At 43.6% G+C, this 22844-nt stretch overlaps 1 protein-coding gene across 1 annotated transcript in view; it reads right to left on the bottom strand.

Annotated features, from left to right (window-relative positions):
- The window catches only part of PRKCZ (protein kinase C zeta), a 243018-nt gene that overhangs the window by 42992 nt on the left and 177182 nt on the right, over positions 1 to 22844 (bottom strand). Inside the window, exons 7-10 of the mRNA XM_027855466.1 lie at positions 10591 to 10722; positions 7089 to 7170; positions 6143 to 6195; positions 2522 to 2710 (exon numbers count right to left, since the gene is read on the bottom strand). Coding sequence (XP_027711267.1) covers positions 2522 to 2710; positions 6143 to 6195; positions 7089 to 7170; positions 10591 to 10722 — 456 coding nt within the window. The remainder of the gene's footprint in view (positions 1 to 2521; positions 2711 to 6142; positions 6196 to 7088; positions 7171 to 10590; positions 10723 to 22844) is intronic.

The raw sequence follows: 22844 nt of genomic DNA, 5'->3' as shown, positions 1-22844 counted from the left end.
TCTTCCTGCTCTTACTACTACTACCTACTATTAGTACTAATACTAACTAACCCTATGACTATGATTACTACTACTACTACTACTACTACTACTACTGCCACCAGTATTACTACCACCACCACCACCACCACTACCAGCACTAGCACTACAACAAGCCTGGGAGACCTTCTCTGGGCCTCACTGTCCTCATCTATACAATGGAGAGAAGGATACTGGCCATTCATCCCTCCTTTGAGATCTGCATGTGTGGCTAAGACGCCATAATGTAGGTAATACCCTCTAGGACAGACGAAGCCCTCTATAAATGTCGGGTGGGGAAATCACCCAGGGTGGATGTGAACAGGTCCAATACAAACGAGGAATTACAGAGCAGAAACGGAGTCAGGGATGAAATATCAGAAGGTAGGGCAACAAATGGGCAGACTTACATTCCTTTGGTATCTCTGTGACGGTAAGTAAAACTGGAAGTCCCCAAGCATGAGATAGACTCTCTCTGGGAAAACCACGGGAGAACATGGACTGCGGTCACAAAGAAAGGTAAACACGAATGGGTTGTGATCGGTATCATTGGAGGAGATGTGCCTTCCTCAACAGAGTATCTGAATAGAAATGTCAGCTAGCGCGACTTTTGTTAATATTTGGGTGAGAAGGAAAGAGAGCTCAAGAAGCCAATGGGAGAGTCCATGGGCTGAACACAGTCAGCTTTGCTGGTCTTTGAGATACATAATACTGACAGTAGAAAACTCCGCAGTCTTCCACCAGGTGGAAAAAACCCAGAGTTTCACCCATTTGCGGACTTGGCGTGGGGATTCCAAGATTACTGGGGGATGTTTGGCATCTCAGCATAGGGATGGAAGAAAAGAGACAAGCATTCATTAAGTGCCTACTATGTGCCAAGTAATGGGTGAAAATGGATTTGGCAAAGGCAAAGAAGAGGAAGTAGGGTCAAGTTTAAGATCTGCAACCCTGTGAAAGTCAGCCCTAAAGTACCCCAATAACCCAGAATTTCTGTGCCATTCATTCCTGGAAAATTCATCCTATGAGAGGCAGCTTGGTCTACTGCAAAGAGCATTGGTTTTGGAGGCAGGAAGACCTGGGTTCACGTGTTACCATGGACAATGAGATGAGCTCCAAAAGTGACTCCTGGAAATGCGTGAAGGGCCCATGAGAGGACTAGAGAACCCGGCGGTCAGAACTTGTTCCATCAACATAGATCACAACAGAAGTCTCTCCTCACTCTTTTACTAGCAGGGTGACGGCGTGGAAACATTCGTTTCTGGAGTCAGAGATGATCTCTGTGGATTATCTCCCTTTCTATTGTTTGCATGTTGTCTACCCAATCAGAATGTGACCTCTTGAGGGTGGGGACTAACACCTTTCTTTGTGCCTCCACCACTTAACAGGGTGTATGTACATAGTAGGTACTTAATAAATGCTTATTGGTAGACTGGACTGAGTTCCTATGGCTATGATTCTGGATCAGGTACTCAATTCAATTCAATTCAGTTCAATTTAACCGTCCATAAGGCAGCTAGTAACTGCCAGACTAGTCACGCAACGAGAAACCAGGGACCATGGGAGGACAGCTAGTGTTCCACTGGTACCCGCAAGGTGTCAGAAGAAAGTGAGGAAGGCCTCTACTATATTAGTCGGATCCCCTTTGGGGATCTCTAGGGCACATGGACAGGCATCACACAGGAAAAGTTGTGATCCGCAGAAGTTGATGGAACATCCACACTGTGGAAATCATGGGCATATACGAATAATGCCCTCTATTATGCGATTCCCATTTTTACTTCCTGCCCTCCAGAAACTGACATTCTAAGCTACTGCTGTCATCTGACACAGTGTCAGCAGTGACCAGATTTAGATTTTCCCAAGTCTGAGATCACTCAAGCACCAAATGTTTATTAAGCACCTGCTACGTGCCAGAGATTAGGGATAGAGAATGGATCTGTGATTTTCTTGATATAGGGAGCTCCCAGGTGAGAAAACTCCCTCTACTGTTGTAGACTGGCACCTTTTCTGCAACTCTAAGAGCTTAAGAGACTTGCCCAAAGTCACAGAGCCAGCTGGGACTTGGAAGCCAGGCCTTGGCTCTCTACCCACTATGCAACATTGCCTCTCTAAGCCCTGTGGCAAGAAAACCAAAAATAAACAAGTCCTATTTTCAACAGCTGGGACACACACACACACACACACACACACACACACACACACACACACACAGAGTGTAATAACTACCCCTCCCAGATAGATAGCTAAGCACACAAAGTTTTAGTAGTTGGCCCCTGGTCAGCACATTTTCGAGGTTGGATTCAAACTGTACCTGACTCCAAGTCCAGTGCTTTAATCACCACTCTAGGCTGCCTGCCTCCCACAAGTTTCTCAAGTCCACAACATACCAGGTTTAGAACATGTGCCCTCTAGTGGCTAAATTATGCAATGGCCTCTTCCCCTTCCCAGACCCCATTTCCTGGTTTTTTTTAATTTTTTTTTTTAAACCATTAAAGTCACTTACTTCATCATCATGGACCAACTCCTTTTTGACTACCTTCATGGCATAAATCTGGTCGTTCTTTTTCAACCGCACTAAGAGAACTTTGGCATAACTTCCCCGTCCAATAACTCTGATTAAATCGAAGTCCTGCAGCCCGAGCCCCTGAGATATTTTAATTCCATCCATTCCATCAATAACTGGCTTAATGTCCTAAAAACAAAACAAAAACAGGGAAGATTTGGCAGGTTCTGAGAATGAGGTGATAGTAATTCTGCTAGAGAACATTTTCCACAACAAGATGCTTCACCCATTAGAGTACACAACACCATCCCTGCTCTGGAAGGAGTATTCAAGTATCCCTCATCTTCATTTCCACTCTCATGTTCCTCATCCCCAAAGGAAGACAGAAGAGAGAATCAAATCAAAGACCCAGCAATTCTCCAGGCAGAGAGAGGAAAGCTCTGTGCCATGGTCAGCATGTGGTTGGCACTCCATCCACCAATCTGTTTATGACTTAGTACATAAGCCCTGGAGAGCCTCCTGAGGCTTAGAAAGGACTGGTGCAGGGTCACACAGCTGGTGACTGATGGAGTCAGGATTTGGACTCAGGCCTTACCAATTTTTAATCCTAGCACCCCTGCCAAGACCATAGGATAAATTAAAAAATTGCCTAGAGGGTTAAGAGCTTAAGTGATCATATAGAAGAGAACTTAAGAGGCATTCATATAGAAGAGAACTTAAGAGGCATTCATATAAAATCCCCTCATTTTACAGATGAGGAAACTGAGGCACAGAGAGACTTGCTGAAGCTCAGTGTCTACAGATGGGATCTGAACCCGGTTCTTCCTGACTCCACTATGGACATACTGTCTGAGCTCAAATCTCACCCTGACTCTTTCATAATTAGCTGTGAATACAGATCATTCAATTCCATGAAAATTCTTGAAGAAATATTGGTCCTTAATACTAAAGTATCTCTTGATTAGATTCTACTCTCTATCAATAAGCATTCACGAAGCACCTACTATGGCGCTGGACTAGGGGCTTTGGATTCTCAGACAAAAATGAAAGTCTCTGCCCTCAAGAAGCTTACATTCTATTTGAGAAGGAGGGAGGGATCAGGGATGTATCTGTGCACTTGTTCACCAACAAGCATTTAGTAAGTGCTTATTAGGACTAGGAATTGTGCTTGGAGATACAAGGACAAAAAAATGAGACCAGTCCTGCCCTCAAGGAGCTTACCTTCCTTCTATTCTATTTCCACTCTCAATTTCCATTCCATTTCTATTACCACATCTACTCTCTTTGAGCTAGAAAGCAGAAAGAAGTTTTGAACAACTCTTGAGGAAAGATGCCCAATTAATGAGCACACCCATCAACCAAACAAAGAACCTTCTTTCTTTGTACAGAACATGGAAAGGATTGGTCAGACCTTGACCTTCTCAGGCAGAGGCAATAGCCCTGCTGGCTGACTCATTTCCTCCAAGCGATGAATGGGGTGTGTGTGTATGTGTGTGTGTATGTCACAGAGACCAAGTTATGGGGACCCTGGAGCTCGGTCCTTGTTTTCTACCTTTGCCACCAATGTCTACTGGGCTTTGCTCAGTCTTCTCTGAGAGGATTAACTAACTTGTGTCAGTAATCCCAGCTAAGTGTTATGAGGACATCATTGTGAGCAATGAAGGCACTCTAATTAACAGCTATCATCCCCCTCCATTATAAATAATGCAGATATTTTTAGTGGGGAAAGTAGTGAAGCTGAGATATTACACAAAACTGGGAACCCTTTATGAGCCTCGAGAATCACTTGACCTCTCCAGGCCTCAGTTTCCAAGTTTGTAAAGCAAAGGGGTCAGACTTGATGACCTCAAAGGTCCCACCCAGCTTGAAATCTAAGAGTCTACAAACTCTTGAAAGAAGGGGATTGTTCAGGAATTCCTTCAGATGAGTTAGGGTGTAGCGAGGTTGTTTGCCAAGCTCTTTTAGGAAAGACAACAGAGAAGGAAGCCCCCAAAATACCCATTTTGGTTATTTGGCTTCTGTTTTTCTCAAGGGTTCAAGAGAACTGAGGGGGTATTGTGTGTTGGTTAAATTCCAGGGCAGGCAAGATCGATGGTGACTCACTCCCGCTGTCGGGCTGAGTGCTGTCAGTCTAGTGAGTGGGGTGATGGCCTGGGGGTAGCCCAACAGATGCAAAAGGAGGGAGGATGTGAGGGACGTGTTCATAAACAAACAGAATTTTAAAACAAAATCAGGATAAACAATGTGCCAAAGAGACATCAAGGAGAGACGAGGCACCACTCCACCATTCCTAATGGGAATGTTTACAGAAAGGGTGGGAACAGTCACCACGAGGCAGTGCAAGACTCTGAAAAGGTCCTGGGTTGGAATCCTGCCTCCGACAAGATCCCTGTGTGATCCTGGGCAGGTCATTTGCCGTCTGGGGCTTCTGTTCCCTCTTCCGTGAAATGAGGGCGGTCGATATTGACTTCTGACGCCGCTTCTCACTCTAGGAACCTAGATGGGACCCTGAGGCAATCAGTTTCTCTCTTTGAGCCTCAATTTCTTCCTCAGTAAAAACAGGGGTTGGAGTAGCTGGACTCTAAAGTTGTTCTTGGGGCTGCTAGGTGGTGCCATAGTGCATAAAGCGCTGGGCGTGAAGTCAGGAAGACCTGAATTCCAATCCAGCCTCAGATACTTACTAGCTCTGTGACCATGGGCAATAAAAAGATTTCACCCTGTTGGCCTCAGTTTCCTCATCTGTAAAACGAGCTAGAGAAGGAAATGGCAAAGCACTCCAGTATCTTTGCTAAGAAAACCCCAAATGGGGTTGTAAAGAATTGTATAGGATTAAAACGACTAAACAACAACAAAGTCCCTTTTAGCTCTGGAGCTACGGTAGGACGTAGGTAAATCACCTGCACTTTGAACTTTGGGTGCTCTGTCAGTAAAATAAGAGGCCTCCAAGGCCTCCTAACTCTGGTTAGGAGCTGCAAAGGCGGGTCAGATTCAAGGGCCTCCAGACTCAAGGCGTTTTGTAGCATCTATCAGGAGAGGGGACTGTAAAACACAGACTCAGCATAGGACGGGCAGGACAGCAGCTGGTCCTTTTGGGGAGATGCGTCATATGGAGGCCATGCCAAGCACCAGCTGTCAGTTTGTCCTCCCCTCTCCATCCAAGCCCACAGGGCTGTCCTTGAGAAAAGAGTGAGGCCCAGCCCGGGCAGGCTGTTTCTCTGGCTCACATACAGCAGGTCAAGTCCTCCTGTATCCCGTCCCGCTAGCAATGGGAGGAGGTGGAGGCTGGCACTCAAGGAGGGACAGCATCATAACAGGAAGTTCAAGAATGGCAAAGGGGAAAACAAAATCTAAACTCATAAAAGCCTAAGCTATAATGAGATATCTAGGTGACATAAAATTTAAAATTTTTAAATTTTGAAAATTTAAACTTTTTTTTAAATTTAAATTTTAAAAAATTAATAAAAGCATTTAAAAACAGTGAGATAGGAGGATAAGCATACATCATATACAAGTGGGTCACATGACCAGGAGAGAGATAAAGAATTAAAGCTATTCATGAACTACCGTTTGCCAATAGGTTTTTAAAGAAATATTAATGAGATTTGAAAAAAATAAACTCACCTCAGAATCATCTTTAAGGCTGTCATGTTTCCGGGTTGAAGGAATATAAGCAACTAATAAGGAAAATGAAGAGAGGACAGTTTTTCAACATTAGATGGAAACCATTAAAGACCCCTGGCCCCAAGATTGATGTTATAACAGCTTGCTTAAGTCTTGCATCAAGCTGACTCTTAACTTGGGGCCTCTGATCAACTAGGAGCTGGTGGCTCTGGACGGAGAATGCTGAAAATTCAAAGTGAAGCCCCCTGACTGACTACCTGGTAGATGAACCTAAGACGTGGTAAGTTGACACACTCCATTAAAATGGTGTTGGGTAGATTTATGGGCAAGCGCCCCGGATTGGGCTGCAAACGGAGATGGGGAGGCAGCAGATGGTGGTGAGAGCTCATGGGGAGCCTGCTCCTCGGTAGTGGCTCTTTTCTACGTATTAGAACTATTTCTGGGATCCATATAATGCCCACTCCGGCTTCTTAACCAGACAGGGTGACGGAACACCTGTCCAATACTGGATTCTTTTATGTTTTTTTGGAAGTTCCACAGAAGAGAGTTGTAACGTCCAGTTTCCAACACACTGACCCAAACACGTCATTCCTCTCTACAATGAGGACAAATTCCCCTCTTTCCTAAGTCCAGACAAGACAGGATCCAGAAAGAATTTTTTAAAATTTCTTTTTTATTTGTATTGATACCTTTTAAATAGCTTTTATTTCTTTTTTTATTAATTTATTTTGATTTATCAACAATCACTTCCATGAGCTCAAAGTTTTAAATTTTTCTCCCGTTCCTTCCCCACCTCCCTTCCCCAAGACGGTGCGCAAACTAATATAGGCTATACATATACAAAGGACTTTTTTTAATGGAGAAAGGATGAAACTATGATATCAGACTGTTTCAAGGCCCAACAGAATATGAGCTAGCTTCAAAGATGGGAGGGAAAGATACCTACGTCCATCAGTTTCTTCGGAGGGAAGGTCAACTTCATCGTTTTTATCATCTATTTGAGGTTCTTGGGAAGGCATCACCGAATCCTGACAAAAACAAATCACATCAACATGATTCATCATTATCATCAACTAATGTAAGCTGGCTCTGCCTGGTGGCCAGGGAGACCTTTCATCCCTCCCCGAGCTTAGAGGCAGAAAAGCCAGGAGATTTCAGTTCCAGCTCGGTGACCTTGTGTACTGTCCCTCCCCTGTCCCCAGACAGATGAGAAGCCAACTGGCCCAAACTCCTTATGGCCCCCACAGGCTTTGAGGGAGAGCAAGACAAGAAGGGCAGAAGAATCTAGGCAGAGGAAATCTATCGGATGGCCTTGGGCGAGTATCTGGGACTCCATTTCTTTATGGTTCGATTAGATCTCTCTAAAGACCCTTCCAGCTCTCAAGATAGGGTCTATAAGGGTCTGACTGGCCACCATGTCTAAGTGACTTCCATGAGAGGAGAGACTGGGGTCCTTCCCAAAATGCCACTCTTATCCCCTGCCTCAGGGCCCAAAAACCTACGCATGGGGTAAGAGCCTCAAAAACTTATCCCACAAATAAGAGGCAAAGTTTCTTCTTTTTCTCATGAAGAGCACGGGACCAAAGCCTTTTACAGCCCCAAAGTCTTTGCTCCCTCATATGCACTGGATGACCCCTCTTTATTCCTCCAGGCCTGAAAAATCCACCCACCAAAAAAACAGCCTAGAACACTAAGCTAGATCTAGTCAGGTGAAATTCAGTATTATCACTGCCTCAAAGATCTACACCTAAAAGGAACCTCAAAAAGGTCATCAAATGCAACATCATCATTTTATACACAAGGAAACTGAGGCCAAAGGAGATTAAGTGATTTGACCAAAGTCATAAAGTTATCATTGGCTCAAAGACGTAGAGAAGGAAGGGACCTCACAAGCCATCTAGGCTAACTGACTCATTTTACCAAGAGGAAACTGAGGCCGAAGGAAGTTAGGTGACTTGCCCAAGGTCACAGAGGTAGTAAGTGTCGGGGTAGAATCTGAACCCAGACCTTAGACTCCTGAGTCAGCATTCTTGGGTTACCACATCTTTCTTCTGCAATGTGAATTCATTTCTTTTCTCATATCATCAAGGTACAATAGTTAGAAGGATCAACCAGGAGTCAGAAAGGCATGGGTTTGAATCTCAACTCTGACACTTCTAAGCTAGTCATTTCACTTCTCTGAGACCTGGTTTCCTAATCTGTAAAATGGACATAACACCATCTTTCTCTAAGAGCTGTGGTGAAGCTCTCATGAGATAATGCACATAAAGTACTTTGGGAATTGGAAATCAAAATGTCCAACGTTATGATGATCTTGAAGACCCCCAGAGAAAGGTGGACATGCCAGTCCAGTAGAAGCGAGGGGCAGAACACAGGCCCTGGAATGTGGAGGACCTGAATTCAAATCCAACCTCAGACACTTACTAGCTATTTGACCCGGGCAAATCACTTAATCCTGACTACCTCCCCCACCCCACCCCCTAAAAAAAAGGAGAAGAAGAAGAGGAAGAGGAGGAGGCATGGTCCGCTCACACACTTTGACGCAGCTTTCATTCCCTCCTAAGCTCCTTCTGGTGTCTTCACGGTGCGACATCGAAAACAAATTAAAAACAAACCAAACCCTAACTCTTCTCCTGATCATTAATTATACTTTAATGAAACCCAGGAGGCATATGGAGAAGATAAAAATTCAAATTCAATTAAAGATCTTGCTTATTCATTCTTATTATGCCACTTGAATGAGGCCAGTTGGCAACAGGCGCCATGTCTCCAAAGCCTATTGGAACGTACAGTGGTGCCAAGAAGCTGAAATGCGGCTGAGCTGGATGCTGGATCTAGAGTTGAACGTGATGGGTTGGAATTCTGGCTGGGTCACCTGCATGGTTCTCAAACTTGGACCTGCCATTTTCTGTCTGGGGGCCTCAGTTTCCACCTCTGTAAAATGAGGTCAGACTAGATAGTCTCCCATCTGGCTCTAATGATACTGACACTTGTCCAAGAGAAGGTCAGTCATTGTCAGCCACTGAAGAATGGACTCTTAATTGCATTTTAATAAAAGGAGACCCAAATTCATCAAGTTAAGACGATGGGGATTTCCTGGAGCAATGAGCATTGAAGCTCTTCATGTGGATTGGCACGTGGGAGCCTCACGTGAGAGCTAGGTCCCACGGCATTATTATGTCCAATTCAGCGATGAAGACACTAAGGCTCAGTCAGAAAGTGACTTTCCTACTATCATGATTACCCAGATAAGTATGTGCCAGAAACAGAATTTGAACTTAGGACTTTAAACCCAATAAGACACTTCATCTCCTAGAACCTCTCATCTTCCTCATCTTCAAAATGGGACTAATTCCAGACCGGAGAACAAAGATGGTGGTGGTAGGAGCCATGGCCTGCTACCTGCTACCATAGCAGCTTCCCACCCATATCATGCCAAGAACTGTTCCATGATGGAAAGGCTGAAGAATTCAACCTAATTTCCCTACAAAAGAGGTCACATGTTCATAGAAGTCAATGAATAGGGTGGAGGGCATAAGAGTCAGGAAGACCCAAGTTCTGATCCCTGGCATCAGTCTCCTCATCTCTAAATTGGACATCATGATTTTATAGCCCTGACCTGAGATGTGTGAACTACTATGAAGAGTTATAGAAATGCCCACTGGTGGGGCCAGCCAGGTGGTGCAGTGGAAAGAGCACCTGCCCTGGAGTCAGGAGGACCTGAGTTCAAATCCGGCCTCAGACCAAACACTTGACACTTACTAGCTGTGTGGCCCCGGGCAAGTCACTTAACCCCAATTGCGTCACCCCCCCCCAAAAAAAGCCCGCTGGTATGAGAGTACAAAAGCAGCGGGCACCAGGAAGCCCCTGGTTTGATTCTGCTTCAGATACGTACTAGCTGGGTGACCCTCAGCAAATCACTTAACCACTCTGAGCCCCATTTTCCTCCTCCTATAAAACAAAGAAAAGAACATCTCAGCCAGTAATGGTGATAGGCATGTAAACCTGGAAGGACGATTAAAAAGTCAGCCACCATCATCACTACCATTAGACAGGCAGTAGGGACTACGGCAATTCCCATTTAGTGATCTGTGAACCTCTAAATTCTTGACAATGGTCCAAAGGACCTCAAGTTCTTTAATTGTAAAGAAAATTATAATATATATTATAATTAGCAGATTAAATTACTTTTGGGGTAGTTGCCATTATTATCCCAATAGGACATAAGACAAAACCAAGTCTCAGAGAGGTGAATCACTTGCGCAAGTGAATTGTCTGAAACAGGATTCAAACCCAGAACCTTATGACTGCCCAGCACTTCACAGATTACACCAGGCCACCTCTCTCAAATATGTTCCAATGAGCCCAACCCTGAACTCATTCTGGCACCACAAGCCACAGGCATTGCAACGCTGGAGCCCTCTCCCTCGACTTGTGTCCTTACTTACCATATGCCTTTTGCAGGTCAGTGGTACAAGTATATGACAACGTTTATGGACCAGTAATTTGCAGTTGATACACTTGTAGCCTTGCCTTCCGAGACCCCATATCCTTTCGCTGCACTGGCCACAGTATGCTCTCTGGAACACAAAGCAAAGAAGACGGTCAGTTTCTATGTAGCAATCATTCATCAAGACCTTGCTTCTTGTAGGGTGCCATGCTAGACATGGGGGAGAAAAGACAAAATGAGATACAGTTCTCTACGCAGTACTACCCACAGTCTCAGCCCTCAAGGTGCTTACAATCTAGGGGAGAGAAAGGGAAAGAAGGACAGTGGATATACATGCATGCACACACACACACAGACCTATATATGTCTATATCTAATCTATGAATCTTTCTATCTATGTGTGTGTATACATACAGCCCATGGAGGTCTTCGACCCAAAAAAAAAAAAATTGTGGCTCATGACTGTCAGAGAATACTACTACATGGGAAGAAACAATGAAAATGATGAATTCAGAGAAGCATGGGAAGACTCATATGAACTGATATAAAATAAAGGAAGTAGGCAGAAAAACAATCATCATAATCACAACATCATAAATGGAAAGAGTCCAAAACAGTCAATTTATACAGAGCAAACTTGTCCCCAAATTGAAGATATAAGAAGATCCCAGCACCCATGCATACCTACACACTTTGTATAGGTGACAGGGGTGGGGCAGAACATTGCAATAGTTTGAGGCAAGATTAGGTTTTTAATGACAGGTTTTGCTGAATTTGTCTTCTCCTCATACTTTTTTATTTAAAAAAAATTATTTGTTATAAGAGATGACTGAGAGGGAAGGGGACATAGTTGTGAGAGGGAAGGGTTATGGAAGATAAGCAAAAACAAAAAATATCAAAAATCTAACTTGGAAAAAAAAGCATTTAATTATGGGAACATAGATTTAGAGCTGGCAGGGACCTTACAGCTCAGTGAGTCTAAACTACTCATTTTATAGATAAGGAAATTAATTGCTTGGCATTCCAAGCCAATGAGTGGTTGTACTGAAAGTCAAGACCAAATTGTGTGACTCTACTATACCATGATGTCCATATAAGGACCCAAAAGTCTAGCCTTGGAAGGTCAGAGTTTACTTGGCTAACAGAGCATGTGCTTTTAAGAGAGGGTAGGCCTCCCAGCACACCTAGTCCAGCCAGTGGATACCACACTATGAGATGGTCTGATTGAACACTCAGTCACCTTATAGTCTAGGCAGCCAGCAGTGAGGACCAGATGGGCACTGGCCCAAAGACAGGATGTGACCTTTATGTCTGTCCAAATGCCTTTCAAGTTGGATTTTGCCTCAAAGCTCTTCGCTAATTCATTCTCAGTTTGTCAGTGGGGTTGGGGGGAAACTGCTGGGTCTCGGCGCCCAGCTCATAACCACTGAATGTCAAGAGTGGGCAGAGACCATGGAAGAAATTTAGTCCAACCTGTAGCTGAGCAAGAAATCTCTTCAGAAGTCTTCTCTTGAAGACCCACATTGAGGAGGAAACCATTGCCTCTTGAGGCAGCCCATCCCTCTTCTGAATTCCCCTAATATGACTAAATTTTATTCCATTCAACTTTCATCCCTTTGATCCTGTTTCTGACTTCTGGGCCTAAATAGAAGAAGCAGACACCCTCTTTCATTCTTCAAGTTATTGAGGACCATTCTTCGGTCATTCTCCCCTCCCCCAGCACACATACCCAAACCTTCTTTTTTCCAGGAAAAACACCCTCAATTACTTCCTCAGATCCATAAAACCCCTTTAATGTGACATTAAATATATATATAACTTACAGGGACAATAATTTTAGAACCAGTAGGATATCAGATATCAATAAGTCATTTGTCCAACTTCATGTCACCGTCTGAGCAATATTCATTTTTTCATCTGTTTTATAAGAATAATCCTAAGGTGCATTTATAATGTGGATTAAAGCTTGCAAAATGTTTTTATTTATACCAGCACATCCTCCCTTCCTCATAAATAGATTTAACCCATCATGTAGTACAAATACCATCACTTTGCAATGGACAACAATGATTTTGGCTAGATACCTGTGATCTCATTACCAAAGGAACCTCCTTCAGCTATGCACACCGATGGGCTCCTGCTCAGCAAGTCTGAGAGTGTTCCCAGGGACATTGTCCTAAAAAATGACTGCTTACTAACAGAGCCCATCTCTTTCCTCCATGGCAGGGATTGTCTGGTTGGTTTCCTCTTCTCTGTCTGAGATCTGTTGTGTGACTCGTGTCTTGTAACTAGTCAAATCCAACTCAACTGGACCCTCTTCAGCCTTTTAGAATGGCCCCCTAGACACCATTTTTCCCCCCATTGGCTTGAGACTCTCTTCACAGAAGCCTTGCGTTTTTGTTGATATATTAGGGACAGCTAGATAGTTGAGTGGATGGAGCACTGGGCCCACAGTCAAGATCTGAGTTCAAATCTTGCCTCAAACACTTACTAGTTATGTGATGCTGGGCAAATTAATCAACCTCTATTTGCCTCAGTTTCCTCAACTGTAAAACGAGCAGAATAATGATGATGATGATGATAACAACAACAACAACAATAATAATAATAATAATACCTATCTCCCAGGGTTGTTTTGAGGATCAAATGGAATAATAATTATAAAACACTTAGCACATTTCTTGGCACATTGTAGGCAATAGGATCCTGAAGGTAGTAGCCAGATGTGGTTGTACCCCATGTCTCTACAGCCCCCACACATTTATTAAGTGCTTACTGTGTGCCAAGCATTGGGGATACAAAGAATGCAAAAAAATGGTCCCTGCCTCTCAAGGACCTCACAGTCTAATGGTAGACAACATACATCATGCAACATCTGTGTATATATGATCCCAGAAGGAAGGCACAGGAACAGGAAAAGCTTCTTATGGAAGGTGTGACTTGAAGTCAGGAAAACTAGGAAGCTAAAGTTTAGGAATACTCCTTGAATGTCGGTGCCCTGGGACAAAGCCCCATTTGCCATAGACTAGTTACAGGTTTGATTGTTAACTGAATGTCACTTGAAGATGGCACAGCTCAAGAAGGTTCCTTTGGTAATGAGATCACAAGTGTGCAGCCAGAACCATTGTCGTCCATTGCAAAGTGATGGTATTTGGGCTACACGATGGGTTAAATCTATTTATGAGGAGGGGAGGATGTGCTGGTATAAATAAAAACATTCTGCAAACTTTAATCCACATTATAAATGTGCCTTAGGATTATTATTATAATAACAGATGAAAAAAACGAATATTGCTCAGATGGTGACATGAAGTTGGACAGATGACTTCTTGACATTTGACATCCTACTGGTTCTAAAATTATTGTCCCTATAAGTTACACCATCAACACATCTAGCTTGGGCAGAGACTAAAAGACAGAGAAGGGAGGTAGCAGAGCACAGCAGAAAGGGCAATGCATTTGGAGACAGAGGCCCTGGGTTCAAATCCCCGCTCTGATACATCCTGCCTGTGTGACTGCAGATAAACCACATATATCCTCTGGACCTCAAGGATCCTCCTCTGTGAAATGGGAGTGGGTGCTGTCTAAGGTCTCCCACAGCTCTAAGTCTATGATGAAGAGAAAGGCCCAGAAGAGAAGCCAGGGGGAGAGGGAGACCAGATCTGAGCTGGGAAAGCACGTGATGCTTTCAGTAACCCCAAGCTGCTCTCAGAAAGCAAAAGCCCATGCTTTTAACACCAACATTCCTCCCCTGTGAGCAGGCCCCACACGGCTGTGAATCATGGGACATGACGATGACGGAGAGGCACCATTGCCAGTGACCCAGAGGACAATGGAGGAGACCTGGAGTGGGTATAAATAGGCTGGGCCTGTTACCATCGTGACCTGCAGAGAGGAATGTTATAAAAAGACAGTACGAAGGACATGTGGGGAGGGCCAAAGCAATCAGGCTGGACGCAGAGAAGCCGAGTTCAAATCCTACTTTTGACACCGTTTACGCGCCAACGTTAGGGAAGTCCCTTTTCCTGGGGTTTGATTTATTAATTTGAAAAGTGAGCGGATTGGATTCATTTCCAGACCTCTGCCTCTGAAGCTCTGGCCTTCCTCATCTTGGAATACGCCTCCATCACATCAACTGCCTCTCCCATCGGCGAGCTCGTGCCTGGGCCTCCATTTTGGGGACGGAACCTGGTTGGCTTTGCTTCATTCTCCTCCTGCCCCTGCCCCTGACTTACTCTCAAGGCTTAACCCGTCTCCCCACAGAGATTCCCTCTGCTGTGACATGTCTTTTTCCATTGGTAAGTTTGTTTTAGGTCAACTAGGTAGCATAGTAGATAATGCTGGCCCTGGAGTCAGCAAGACTCATCTCCTTGAGTTCAACTACAGCCTCAGACACTTACTAGCTGTGTGACCCTGGGCAAGTCACTTCACCCTGTGGGCCTCAGCTTCCTCATCTGTAAAATGAGCTGGAGAAGGAAAGGGCAAACCGCTCCAGTAACTCTGCCAAGAAAATCCCAAGTGAGGTCACAAAGTCACGACTGAAATGACTGAACAACAACAACCCTCTATGAGTCAGTTAATAAACATTTATTAAGCACCTACGATGTGCCAGGCACTGTGCTAAACACTGGGGATACAAAGAAAGGCAAGGACTGTCTCTGTCCTCTAGGAGCTGCCGTCGAATGGGACACACAACACACAAACAGGGAGGTACAAACAAGACAGATACAGGATAAACTGGCGTTGATAGCGAGAGGGAAGGAGAAATTAAGGAGGACCAAGAAAGGATTCCTGTAGAAGGTGGGATTTTAGCTGGGACTTGAAGGAAGCCCGGAGGAGGAGGTGAGGAGGGAGAGCACTCCAGGGATGGGCCCCCATGTCAGGGAGGGGCCCAGGGCCAGACAGCCTTCTTTCCCTTCCAGATGGCCAGCCTTCCACACCAGAGCCTGCGGGGATAAGCTGCCCACCCAGCCCACCCCCCTTTTCAGGTTCCCTTCCTTATTAGAATGTAAGCAGAACACAAGGACTACCTTGACTATCTCCAGCACAGCTTTGCAAACAGTGAGTGCTTAACAAATGCTCTAAATCCCTAATCCCTTTAACTTACAGAAGGAGAAGATGCACTGGGAGCTAAGACTCCCAGTCTTTTTTGTTTTTGTTTTTTTTGGGGGGAGGGGGGGTTTGCCTTTTTTTAAAATACCTTCAGTGCTTGGCTCAGTGCCTGGCACATAGTAGGTGCTTCCTAAATATCTGCTGAACTGATAACAGAAGGCCACTGCAAACAAGAGCTGCACTCAGAACCAGAGGATGGCCTGCAGCAGGTGGAGAGGAATCATGATAAGACGCGGACAAGAATCATACCCAGAGAGGCTTCAATGTGTCCTGGGGCAGCGGTGCTCACAAATCAGGTCACCCATCCCCTGAACTAGCAGCATTGGGCACTGAGACAGGGATTTAAGGTTTCTGGAACACAACACAGAATTACTTAGTTTGATCCTCAAAGCAAAGTCTCAGAGGTACCAAGGTATGATCCCCATTTTACAGATGAGGCAACTGAGGCCCAGAAAGGTCCCTCACAACTAGAAGGAGGTTGCTCTCCTGAATCCAAGCCCAGAGCACTCACGGCCTCTTGCTAAAGAAATTTAAGTACAATAGAAATCTCATCACCAGAAGGTTGCATACCAATCTTTTTCAGCTCTTGAAACTCATAAATACTGTCTACCAGGGTGCAGAAGTACCTGTACCTGTCTCAGCGGAAGGAGCCCCAAGTAGCTTGGATACCAAGTGACCTTTGTGGGCTAGCCTCGGAGCCCCTCCCACAACTCTAAGGGACTACGGAATGGGAGTCTCCAAACAACCTCCTTGCAAACTAACCTTTGAGAATAACAATAACAGCAATAATAAATTATGATGATAACCAACATTTATTGAGCATCTACTATATGCCAGGCACTGTGCTAAGCACTTCACAAATATTTCATTTGATCCTCACAACAGCCCTTGGTGGTAGGTATTCTTATGATACCCATTGTACAGATGAGGAAACTGAGGCAGACAGAGGGGAAATGACTTTGCCTAAGGCCACTCAAATGGTAAGCAGCAGAGTCAGGATTTGAAACGAGGTCCTCTGACTCCACAGCCAATATTCTTTCTGCTATAAACATTATCTCTCTTACTACTTTCCCCCGCCACCTTTTCTAGCCCTGCTTCATCTATAGTCTGTAGGCAATGGATCCTCAAGGGTTGAGTGTTGAACTTCAGATATAAAGTGATTTGTTCAAAGCCATTCATTCATTCATTCATCCCTGCCCCTGCCATCCTAATAATGGCTAATAATAACTAACATTTACGTAGCTCCTACTATGTGCCAGGCACTGGGCTAAGCATGTTACAAATATCTTATTTGATCCACATAGCCAGCCTGGGAGGTATATTATCCCCGCTTGATAGATGAGGAAACTGAGGTAGACAGAGTTGAAGTGACTTGGTCAGAGTCACACAGCTAGAAAGTGTCTGGTTTTAAACTCAGGTTTTCCTGACTTCCAGGTCCAGTGCTCTATCCACTGGGCCACCATCTTCCTAGTCTAATAAAATACCACCACACCGATAGTTATAGTATACAAAATTGCACCAGAAATGCCCTGAAAATGTGCAGTACCAGGACTGAGAAGGAGAATGAGGGACAGCATCACCCTGGATATGGAGTTTTCAGAGACCTGAACACCCCAACTAAGGACTCACTTGAGTGATTCATTCATTTGACAAAAACTGCAGGGAAAACTGGAAAGTAATTTGGCAAAAATTAGATTTAGACCAACATATGCCAAGATCAGGGCAGCTAGGGGGTGCCATAGTGCATAGAGCACTGGGCTTGGAATCGGTAAGACTCAGGTCCCTGAGTTCAAATCTGGACTCAGACACTTCCCAACTCAGTGATCCTGGGCAAGTCACTTCACCCTCCATGACTCAGTTTCCTCATCTGTCAAATGAGCAGGAGAAGGAAATAGCAAAACTGCTCCAGCATCTTTGCCAAGAAAACCCCAAATGGGGTCATGAAAAGTCGGACATGACTGAAAACAACTGAGCAAAAAGAAAAGCATGGATTTAAGGGGGAAGAGAAGAAAGGGAGGTCCTATAGTCCGAGCATGTGAAGGGAGGTCGAGCAGACGGAGGAGACACATGGGGACAATGTGGTTCTGTGTGTGACTCCCTGTATGACGTAGGGAGAGTCTGGGCCTCAGTTTCCTCTTCTGTAAAAGTGGGGCAAGGGAACAAGGAGGGTGGGGTGGCCTCTGAGTCCCTTTTGCTTCTAAATCACATCAATCACTTGGAGGGTCACCATGACTAAGTCCCTTCAGTGCTCTGGGCCTCAGTAAAATGAGGTTGCACTGGGTGACCTTAGAGGTCTGTCTCGCTCTAGGGCTCTCCATGAATATAACTTGTTATTATGATCGTTAATGTTCCAGTGTGGCACAGTGAACAGGAAGCTGGCCTTGGAGTGAAGAAGACCCGGGTTCAAGTACGCCCAAAACACAGACTGGCTGTGGGACCCCGGGCAAGACAATTATGAACTCAGTGGCCCAAAGAATACTCTAAGACAAGACGATGCAAAGCGCTTCCGTTGGCAGAGGGAAGCTCACTGGCCCACAAGTCCAGGCCAAAAACTATTTATCTGATGGATTGATGGGGGAAGATAATTAGTGTTCTAGAAGAACGACCATCAGCCAAAAGGCCAGCAGGCCAGAAAAGGAATTGTTCTGCCAGGAAGCTCGTGGGGAGTGTGACCCAATCAATAACACAACAGCGTCCAGAGAACAGGGACCAACCAGGTCGCCATGTTGTCCAACCCAGCAGGGAATTAAAGACTGACCATAAGATCAGAGAAGGAGGGAGAAGCCAGAGACATGAGTCAGCAAGCCCAACGCCCGCCATTTTAGAGGCCAAGAAACGGAGAATCCCACTTCCTTTTCACTCTAGTCCACTAAACCCAAAGACCCCAGCAACAACGGCTAAGGACTCACTTGTTAACTGACAAATTTGCTGGGAAGAAAAGATGCAGGGAACAAAAAGATGCTGGGAAAACTGGAAACTAAAATCTGGGTTGCATCAATATCTACCAAGATAAACTCCAACTGCATGTGACTTAGACAGATATACAAGGTCACCTCATAATCAAATTAGAAGAATATTAGAAGAGCTTATAAAGCTCTTAGTATGTGCCAGGTACTGTCCTAAGTGCTTTACAAATATGATATCATCTGAGCCTAATATAAACCTAGGAGGTGGGTGCTATTAATAGTTCAATTTTACAGTTGGGGAAACTGAGGCAGAGAGTGATTAAATAATTTACCCAGGGTCACACAGTAGCTGACACTGGATTTTGAACTCTGGTCTTGCAGGTCCATTGCTGTATCCACTAAACCATCTAGCTGGAAAGAGTTCACAGCCAGAGAAGGGATAGAGAAGATGATCTTGGATGAAGGTGGACAATTTTGATTACATGAAACTGGAATTTTTTTTTGCACAAACAAAACCAGTGCAGCTAAAATTAGAAGGGAAACAATTAACTTGGAGGAAAATATTTGCAGCAAGTTCCTCTGATAAAGGTCCGATTTCCAAGATAGAAGGGATTGATCCAAATTTATGATAAAACCCATTCCCCAAATGATAAATGGTCAAAATAGAGGCATAGGTACTTTTCTTTCAGAGGAAGAAACCTAAGTTATCAACAGACATGTTAAAAAAAAAAAAGGCTCATCAGTCAAAATGTTAAAGCAACTCTGAGGTTCTACCTTACACTCCTGAGACTGGCAAAGATGGTGGAACAAGCGTGATGACAGATGCTGGAGGGGCTGTGGGCAAACAGGCTCACTCCCAGTGCACTATGCCGTAAATAAGTACCTCCCTTAACCTCCACACAGAATTTTATACATTCAGGATCCTAAGACTTGGTAGGCAACCTTGGATATTAGCCCTCAAGTACAAGCACTGTGGCGTGGTGTGATACAAAGAACTCTGCCATTAAAATCAGAAGAGACCTGGGTTTAAGTCTAGGCCATAAACATATCACAGCCCTTCTCCACGACTCAGTTGCCTCATCTTCTAAAATAGGGGGGAATACTGGGGACTCTTCTTTCACAAGGGTCTGGTGCGACTCCAACAGGGTCATAAAATTATCAGTTTTGGCAGGGAGGCAAGGCATTTGGAGTTACATGACTTGTATCATGTGTCAAGTGTCTCAGGGCAGATTTGAACTCAGGTCCTGCTGACTCCAGGGTCAGTGCTCCGATACACTGCGCAACCTAGCTGCCCCCCAAAAATTACAGATTTATAGAGATGGAAGGGAGACCTTAGAATCTAACATACTAATTTTACATATGAGGAAACTGAGGCACAGAAAAGTTAAGTGACTTCCCCGAAAATGTTTCAGAGGCAGGATTAGTAGCCAGCTCTTCCTAACTCCAAATCCACTGCCCTGACCACTAAAATAGTCTGCCTATTCTTGAAAACCAGAAAGCTCTATAATTATCATTATTAATAAAAACCAAGCACCTACTACGTACCAGGGACTGGGGATACCAAGGCAAATATGAAACAGACCTTGTACTCAAGGAAGTTATTGTTATTTATATTTGATACCAACACTACTTGAATCACTTACATAGAAACATTAGTCCAAAGCCTCCTGGAACAGGAAGAAAGAAGAGATTTTTGTATCTCTGTGCTGAGGCTAAATATAACAAGCTGCTTACCATTCCCAGAACTCACTCCACAATGGTCCCTCACATTATCTCCTAACTGTCCTGGTAGGAGCCATACGTGTTGTAAATACCTGCATGTCATCTCTCCCATTAGAATGGAAGCTGCAGGAGGGCAGGCACTCTTTTTAGTCTTGGCCTCCCTAGCACAAAGCAAGTATTAAATAAATGCATGCCAACTAATTTAAAAGTCAATGAAGCTTTCATTTTTACAAACCTTCCTCAGTGCATAATTTGAATTTACAAGATTCATGTGATAATTTTTCCCCAGTGTAAAAAAACATTTTCTTCCAAGAGCTTTCCTTAACAAAAAAAAAAAAAAAAAAAAAATCCAGGCTACCTTTGCACAAATTAGAAGGGCTTTTTGTGTCTCTTTAAATCAACAAATTTGAAAAAAACAAAAACAAAAGCCAAGCTGTTTATAATTTGTCAGAATTAGCATTTAAAGGGTAAGAAAAAAGGGAACACATCTCCTTAGAGGAAGGTTTCTTAGATACTTCTCCCCAAGAACACCAAAACATAGTTGTGACTTTAAAAACTAAAGTTTAAAACAAAACCAAACCCTACGCCATTTTTCTGCTCTCCCTCAGAAGCCTCCAAATTACTCAAACAGGAAGCGCTTTCTATTTCACACATGTCTCCATCCCTATACTAGGCACTTTCAGAAGCAAAGAGGCCAGAAAATTGACAAAGCTGACCTTTCTGGATTCAAGAATAGAGAATGGGAGCTCCAGGCTTCAGTTCTGACATTCAGTGGCTGTGTGATGACAGGCTACTCATTACCAATCTTTGTCAAATAGTGAGTTCTTATCCCAGAAGCTCGGGTCTTTGAGTTCATCAAATAGTAGATTACTATCGTCACTGACTACTGTGTCTTGCATACTTAACCTATTCCACTGATCCACCACTCTATTTATTAGCCAGTACCACGTAGTTTTGATGATTGCTGCTTTATAATACAATTTAAGATCTGGAATGGCTAGGTTACTTTCCCTAGCATTTCTTTTCATTAGTTCCCTTGATATTCTGAACCTTTTGCTATTCCAAATGAATCTTGTTATTATTTTTCCTACCTCTATAATTTTTTGTGGTAGTTTGATTGGTATGGCACTGAATAAGTAAATTAACTTAGGTAGAATTGTCATTTTTATTATATTAGCTCGGCCTACCCATGAGCAACTGATGTTTTTCCAGTTATTTAGATCTGACTTTATTTATATGAAAAGTGTTTTGTAATTGTGTTCATATAGTTACTGGCTTTCTTTCAGGAGGTAGACACCTAAATATTTAATAATATCCACAGTAACTTTAAATGGATTTTTTCTTTCTATCTCTTGCTGTTGGGCTTTGTTGGTAATGTATAGAAATGCCAATGATTTATGTGGGTTTACTTTATAGCCTGCAACTTTACTAAAGTTGTTTATTATTTCAAGTAGTTTTTTACTTTATTCTCTGGGATTCACCAAGTATATCATCTGCAAAAAGTGATAGCTTTGTTTCTTCTTCGCCTATTCTAATACCTTCAACTTTTCTTCTCATTGCTAAAGCTAACATTTCTAATACCATATTAAACAACAGTGGTGATAATGGACATCTTTTGTTTCATCTCCAGCTTCAAATAGACTTCAGAAAAGCCTGGAAACACTTATATAGACTGAAACTGAGTGAAGTGAGCAGAACCAGGGGAACGGTATACCCAGTAAAAGCCATGTTGTGTGATGACTAACGTTGATAGACTTAGCCCTTCTCAGCAATGCAAGGATCTAAGACATCTCCAAAAGTCTCATGATGCAAAGTGCTATCCACATCCAGAGAAAGAACTATGGAGTCTGAATGCAGATCAAAGCATACTATTTGTTGTTTTTTTCTTCCTCTGTTTTGTTTGGTTTCTTCTTTCTTGTGGTTCCTCCTATTGGTTCTAATCCTTCTTTACAACATAACTAATATGAAAATATGTCTAATAGGAATGTATATGTAGAACCTATATCAGATTGCATGCCATCTTGGGGAGGGAGAGGGAGAAAATTTAAAACTCAAAATCTTATGAAAGTGATTGTTGAAAACTAAAAATAAATTAACTAATTAAAAAAAAAATCTTTCTTTGAACCTCACTTTCACCAGACAGTTCCTTGACAGAAGGGCCTCCCTCCTTTCAGTCTTTGTTTATTTCCAGTAGGAAACACAATGCCTGGCCCATAGTAGGTGCCTAATAAAGGACAAAGCAGCGAGGTGGTGATAGAGTGCCAGGCCTGGAGTCAGGGAGAGTCTTCCTGAACTGAAATCTGGCCTCAGACACTTACTAGCTTTGTGACCCTGGGCAAGTTACTTAACCCTGTTTACCTCAGTTTCCTCATCTGTAAAATGAGCTGGAGAAAGAAATAGCAAACCACTCCAGCATCTTTACAAAGAAAACCCCAAAATGAAGTCATGAAGAGTCAGATACAACTAAAAAACTGGACAATAATAAAGGCTACAAATGAAGTCATGAAGAGTC

Source organism: Vombatus ursinus, unplaced genomic scaffold (genome assembly GCF_900497805.2).
Source record: "Vombatus ursinus unplaced genomic scaffold, bare-nosed wombat genome assembly UNPS02010822.1, whole genome shotgun sequence".
Classification (NCBI taxonomy): Eukaryota; Metazoa; Chordata; class Mammalia; order Diprotodontia; family Vombatidae; genus Vombatus; species Vombatus ursinus.
The sequence above is the reverse complement of the archived record's forward strand: the minus strand, read 5'-3'. Positions and strand labels throughout refer to the sequence as shown.